This window comes from Scardinius erythrophthalmus (assembly GCF_964197995.2).
Source record: "Scardinius erythrophthalmus genome assembly, chromosome: 23".
Taxonomy (NCBI): Eukaryota; Metazoa; Chordata; class Actinopteri; order Cypriniformes; family Leuciscidae; genus Scardinius; species Scardinius erythrophthalmus.
The window spans coordinates 11,664,724-11,671,857 of record NC_138243.1 but is presented as its reverse complement, the minus strand read 5'-3'; the positions used below and the strand labels follow the sequence as shown (position 1 = coordinate 11,671,857).

The window sequence follows — 7,134 nt, the reverse complement described above, 5'->3', positions numbered from 1 at the left end:
TGAGAGAGCAGACGCGTCAGCTCTGACTCAATATTAGCCCATTTCCCAGACGACCCACGAGCAGGGGGTGCGAGATCCACAGAGCTCGACCAATCCTCACTGCCTGACACTAGGATAGAGCAGCTGTCCTCCTCTGCAAATGCTACATCATCAGACTCATCCGCGACGGAACCGGCGGCAGACAGCGGCCGTTGTCCGGGGGTGATAGACTCGAGTGAAGCAGGCGGCGAAGCTCGCGGGTGAACCGGCGAGCTCGTCTCAGTGGGAGGAGGTTCAGGTCCTCGCTGAGCGCGGCGCTTTTTACGGCGCGGCAGCGCAGCGGGCTGGGGTGCAGACTCGTGAAACTGTGCCATGCGAGTCCTCAGAGTCGCCATAGGCATCAGCTCGCAGTGAGGGCATCCGCCGTCAGCGAGCGCGAGCGCGAGAGCTGCGTGATCTTCTCCTAGGCAGGAAACGCAAATGACATGGCGGTCCCCGTCGCTGAGAGGGGCTCTGCACGAGCCACAGAAAGTACGAGGCTTCTTTAAAAAGACGCTCGGCTCTTATGAAAAATCAGTGAACCAGCCTCTCGACGCTATATTTATAGCCCTAGGCCACGCCTATTTCTGCAATGGCCGCGAAGCACCCCCATTGGTCAAGGCGTCACGAGAGGGCCTTCTCGATAGGCTGCTGCAGTTGCCGCAGGTCAGCCAATAGGCGCGCAAGCTGCCTCGCCTATGCCTGCATGCTGCTGCAACGCGTTTTGCATTATATAAAGATGAAGGATAATTTCTGGCTTCAGTATCACGCGGAAAGAGACTTTCCCCCAAGCGTAAGCATACGCAGTATGAGAGAACCTCTCGTAAGAGAACGATACCGTTATCGTCTCCATATCGCCAACTACTGGTCTGGCATGAGTAATACAGCGTTTTTAGTTGTTTTTGTGGATCCTTGTGAACAGAGATTGTTTTAACAATGGTGTTGCCAGGATTGCAAAGGAAAAAAAAATCTGTTTTTTGCATCATTGCCGTGTAAACGTACCCTTAAACAACTTACATTGCATTCAGTATATACATTTTATCAGTAACCTTTACATTGCTCTACTGTGTGAGCATTTGAAAATCACAAACATAAGAATTCAAAGACTTGCTGCTTACATTCATTACAATATTTGTATTATGTAAGCATTAAATGTAGTATTGCATTTGAGCATGAATCTTGTTATAATTGTTATATAATCAAAACTTAGCAACCAGTCCTCACAAACTGCAGATACACAATGGAAAAAAATCTGAATAATTAACGTTTAGATCATCAGACTACATTCTCATTCTAATAGGGTGAGGTTTTTTCCAGAGCTTTTGGAGATGTGTGTGTTCTCTGTAATTCAAACCCTCTAGATCACCTAAACTTTATAACAGGCCTGTAAACTGAAATGACCTCATTTCAAACTCCAAAATGCAACATGTCTTATTTAGCTTGTGATACGTAAATTTTGTGTTTCTTAGAAAATGACAACTCATTACTTGTGACCTCAAGTGACTTTTTTTTTCTAAAGCAACAGTGTCATTTATATTATTATGCACATGTTTATCTGCATTTTACAGTGACCTCAAATATAGCTAAACCAGTTAAGAATCGAATCACCCAATCAAAATGACATCTATCTATTTTATAATAATTGTTTAGTTTAGCTCATTCAAATTATGTAATGTTATGCAATCATGCATTGTGTGAGTAAACTATTTGCCCTATTGTGTATTGTGAAAAGTCAAGAGAAGTCATTGTTTTAAATATACCCAAATATTTTTTTCACATACTATGTACATATAAGGAAGATATGGGTGATTCTTTAACTATGGTCCTGTAATGTCAAAGAGGTTGATTTAGAACTGATTATCTTTTTATTGAGTGAAAATTACATAAATTGTCCCAACAAATTTGCACCCTAATAAAGTTTTTCAAATGTAAGTGTGCTTTTTCACCAAGAAGACAACAGATGAACATTCCTTAGATAAAAAAAAATGAGATGTGAAGTGTGAAGAAAGCGAAAGAAAAATTCTAACGCCGTGGCATTAGCCAATCAGATGTTCTTCCTAATCCACATAACCATATGTTTTGTACCTTAGCATGCAATTGCTCTGGTGCGCTATTACAAAATGTATGTTTACAGACAACAGAGACTTTTTCAGTCATTCATGTTCAGTGTTGGACTTTTTAAGTAGTCGAATCAAATCAACTAGAGTGTGAACAGAAGAGTGTTCTTTACAACAATGGCTTCCAACTGTGGCACTGTCCTAACCCGTCAAACACACCTATCCATCTCAATGAGTGTGTCAGATAAGGGGTTTATTACATGTTTGGTGTTTTATATCACTGATACAATGGCACATGATGATTTTTCCTGGTCTGGATGCTGCAATAATATTTGCAATATGAAGTGACACCACATTAATCATGTTTCTGTAGAGCTTAATGTCTTAATGTCTTCCAATAATATTTGCAATATGAAGTGACACCAAATTTAATCATGTTTCTGTAGAACTTAATGTCTTAATGTCTTCTTCAATAACGACAGATCTTAGTCGGGGGGGGGGGGGGGGGGTCCGGGCCCAGAAACCCTTGTGACAGCCCTGTTAGCATGCAAAAAAAAATGTATGCTCCTTATTACAAACCTTGTTAATAATAATTTTTAAACCAAAGGAACTTAGATTTAAGGTTATTTAAAGCTAAACATGTTGTCATAAATTGTTGATCATATTTTTTTTATTTTTTTTTACTGTGTGGTTTTGTTTAAACATTTTATTAAAATAACATTTCCAAATGTTCATGATTTTTTATTTTTCCAAAATGTTCATTCTTTTATAAAAATAATTATCCTGTTATTTATGTTCATCGATGACCTTTTTAAGTAATATTATATTAACTACTAAGAGAGTGAAAATTCATGACTAACTGTTTTGTTTTGTCAATCCCAATTGTTACTCATTCAATGTAAAATGATTAGCATTAATATGAACTTAAGGATGGTGGGTCTTGTAAGGCTTCTTGGAGTTTGCGCTACTTTCGTTGAGACTTAAAATACGTCATTCATTCAGTAGCCTAGTACACCCTGTTCTTAAGCCTTGAACACATGTACTGGACAGAATAAGCCACGCCCCCTTTAAGTGCGCTTTAAAAGCCTTGAGAAACAACACAGCGCTAGAACACACGCTTTAGTTTGAGGAAGGTTGCCAGTGAGGGTTCGTTGAATGGAAAAGAGTAATGTTTACTTCTCATAACTACTTCTGCAGTACATTTCTTTGGCATTGACCGCGTTTATACATTGAAAAGTTAAAGGAAAATACATTTCAGCGCATCTTTCATTGATAGGTAAGTTAAGGGCTTTCAAACAATTCTGCATGTTTTAACATTGAAGACCTACAAACCGTCTGGCGTCTGACACTTTTATAAAAATGAATCGTTTTCAGTAAATAGATTCACCCACAAGTCTAAGATTGTTCCCCTTAAGTGTTTACTTCAACTTTTACTTAGTTTTTTTTTCTTCTTCTTCTTCTTCTTTTCCAGCAGACATTTCACTATCAACAATCCTCTTCATCCGACGTTCATCTGAGCAAAAATGAGCATCACAAAGTAAGTTGAGTAGTTCACTGCACAACAGAATGCATGTGATAGCCTATTACAGAAAGTAAATTATTTGCTTCAGTTAAGTTACTGTTTGGGTTAAAATGGATTTTCGTTTATTTGATCATAAAACTTAGTCACATTGTTCCACATTGTCTGGGACCACTTGTGAGAATGTTAGTACTTAAGAATCTGAAGAACCTTTTTCCACCATAAAGAACCTTTTTTTGGGAATGTGGATGTTAAAGTTTCTTCATGAGACCATAGATTTCGATAAAGAACCTTTATTTTTATAGTTAATATATTAGTCATTTATTTTTTAAATCAACAAACTAGTGCAGAATTTCCAGTTTTAAATTAGATTTGATTATATTTTCAATGTCATCTCAGACTTTTGGACCCCACTGTATGTCTCTGTATTTTCCAAATTGTCTAACATAGCTTTTTCTCCACGTGTTTTCACAGACCATATGGATTCAGCAGTTACTCTTTCCCTGAGGTTGTGATGCCAGTGGATTTGGCCATGCATGCGCAAGTTAGCCCACCGGTGTCTCAGCTCCTTGGCATGTCCTCTCTCAGGCCCTCTTCATCCAACATGTCCTCACCGGAGCTTCTAAGAGCCAAACTTTCGCCTCCTTCCCCAACATCTTCAGTGTCGTCCTCCAGCTCTGGCAGCTCCCTGTCCTCGTACTCTCCTGGAAGCGGCACGCTACGCAAGAAGAAGCGAGTCGTATTTGCTGATGCTAAAGGCCTCGCTCTCTCCACCGTGCGCATCTTCACCGCTGACCCATCGGAGACTGAAACAGAAGATGCCCCACAACCAGAGGAGCGTGTGATGGCTAGAGCGCCCATACAGAGCAATAGACTGCGACTGAAGCTTGGTTTTCCACAACCTGTTGTAGACCGTGCAAGCTTGAAGGAAAACTTCGTGCAGTTGGAGAGCTGTAGCGTGACCGAAAGGGTGTTGAGCGGAACTGTACGGGTCTGCAACTTCAAGTGTGACAAGACTGTCTTTGTCCGAATAACTTTTGACTCATGGCGAAGCCACAACGACATTGCATGCACTTATGTGAGGGAACAACATACAATTTTGGAGACCAAATTGTTTGCTTTTAATGTGTCTCTACCATCTGAGCTGGACCAAAAGGTCCGCCTGGAATTCATAGTTGCGTTCCAACCCAGCAATAGCAACTTGGTACTCATAGACAACAACAAAGGTAAAAACTACCAGATTTATGTGGAAAACGTGGCATCGGAACCTCAGCTGGTGATGCCAAGCAGGCGGAACTTCGTTATACCAAGTCCTCAACGTCTTTCAGTGTGGCCCGGGGTCAGAAGTCATAGTCTACAGATCACGAAAAACCTGCCATGCAGAAGCCCACACTACCCAGACCGTCTGGTACACAGGACCTTGGGAAGAATGGCAAATGTTGCTCCATTGTGTTAAGAGGGGACTGAGACACTTGTGGTCCATATTTCTACCTGATCTTTATTAGTCGTAATTGCTGATTCAACGAAGTACGAAAATGACTTTATGCGCCCCAGTGTTGTACATAGCATTTACTTGAATGGACTATCTTGCTCAGTGCTTGCTAGTTTGCACATGCTGCCGAGGCAGTGGAATGTGAATGTTTACTATGATATTTATATTTAAATATGTTTGAATTGATTTTAATTTGCACATTACACTTAATAATACAATAATACAAGTTTAATGGGGAAACTTTCCCTATCACCACCTGTCGTGTCTGAAGAAGTAAATTCATATGTAAAAGTGAAGTGCAGAAGAACCTTTTGTATGTATGTATATATAATTGTTTATTTATTATGAACTCTGTCATTAAAAAGGAACAGCTTTATATGAACTTTTGCATGATTTTTGTGTCTTGCACTGCAGGAACTGTGTCATTCTGTCAAGGGTTGTTGAGCAACATTATAGCACAAAAGTTAGTACGTGCCTGAGGCTTTGTCATGCCTAAACTGGTCTCACAACTTAATGTATTATATCAAGACACTCCTCTGGCCTATGATCTAACTGAAACCACACCTAGTAACCAGCCAAATAATTAGTGTGAAAGAATGTTCCAGATGTTCTCATGGATTAGAACATTTCATACCAAACCACAACCCCATTTACATATTATGTAACTTTATGTCTGTCTCCTGACAGGTTATCAATGTAAGTTAAATAATAATATATTAGGTTACATTTTATTTCGATACTCCACTTCAGGCTTCTACTAACTATAAGTAACGTGTCAGCTAATTCTATTTGTTTGCAACTCTTATTAGAGTTTTAGTAGACTGTTAGGTTAAACAGTAAAAACAATAATAATGTGAATATATAATTATGTATATATAAACATTTGACTCACTGACTGAATAAACATTCACAAAGAGATTATATATATATATATATATATATATATATATATATATATATATATATATATATATATATATATATATATATATATATATATATATACACATATGTGAAGACCTCCGATGCAAAAGCCTCTAAAAGCCACCTCTGTCAAAAATTAGATAATATTGAGTGAATGCTCTCCACACATGGTATATGTTCATCAAATACTTTCACTTCAAACTCACTAAATCCCAGACTCAGCCCATTCAGAAATGCCTGTACTTGGGTAGAAACCTATACACAGGAACCTGATAAAAATGGACTTAGAGTCTTTTGCATCTGAAGTCTTCATATATATATATATATATATTATGTACATTTGTGAATGTTTATTCAGTCAGTGAGTCAAATGTTTATCGTGTAAAGAATCATTACACTGATTCAAAGTGATTTCAAAACAAGTTTGTGAGTGCAAGTTTAATTAGCCGTGCAGGAAACAGTCAGTAAAAGATCTTGCTGGATCAACATCTTTGTTGTTTCTGGAACTACATTCTAATTCATTCATTGCCCAAGGGATGAGAGTAGAGTTTATAAGTTGAAAGAATGTTGTTAGGGGTAGAATAGAAAAAAAATCATATTACTGTAAATTTAAAGTAATCAACTATTGTGTCGTTTGCTTGTTCAGTGTTCAGTGGAGTGTACAGGAGTTTGTCATAGCACTCACACGTATGTATGTGCATAAATACACTGCTGAACTGATGAACTTTACAGTTACTGAACTGAACTGAATCAACACTGAATTGACTTGAGCTGAATAATGACTTATTGGCTTGTTAGAGCTGCTTTACAGCTGAATTTAAATTTGTAACTATTGTGAAGCAGCTTTGAAACAGTTTGTACTGTATGAAGTGTTACAGAAATAAAGGTGCCTTGACTTGTATCCATTGTGATGGATTTTTTAAATTGATCATAACTAACATTTCTTTTTCTTGCAGGAATAACATTTTATATGCTTTTGAAACCTAAATGTTTCCAAACCCTTTGGTCAAAGTCAGTCAGTGTGTGTTTGTCTCAATCATGTCCGAATAAAGTAAATAAAAAAAATCAGAATTTGCTTCTACCTAGTAACAGAAGGAGTTCTCTCTTTCTGAAAACATTGAGTT

At 38.2% G+C, this 7,134-nt stretch overlaps 1 protein-coding gene across 2 annotated transcripts; it reads left to right on the top strand.

Moving 5' to 3' along the window:
- The first annotated feature begins 3,182 nt into the window (after positions 1–3,182).
- On the top strand, positions 3,183–5,462 carry ppp1r3c2a (protein phosphatase 1 regulatory subunit 3C2, duplicate a). Of its 2 annotated transcripts, none has more exons than XM_081354190.1 (3): positions 3,183–3,351; positions 3,547–3,612; positions 4,069–5,462. In XM_081354190.1, exons 2-3 carry the CDS (start codon positions 3,599–3,601, stop codon positions 5,048–5,050), a joined length of 996 nt encoding a protein of 331 aa, XP_081210316.1. In that variant the 5' UTR covers positions 3,183–3,351; positions 3,547–3,598; the 3' UTR covers positions 5,051–5,462. The 2 variants fall into 2 exon arrangements, with proteins under 2 accessions (XP_081210316.1, XP_081210317.1); XM_081354191.1 differs by having other exon boundaries at positions 3,200–3,351; positions 3,550–3,612.
- The last annotated feature ends 1,672 nt before the right edge of the window (positions 5,463–7,134 follow it).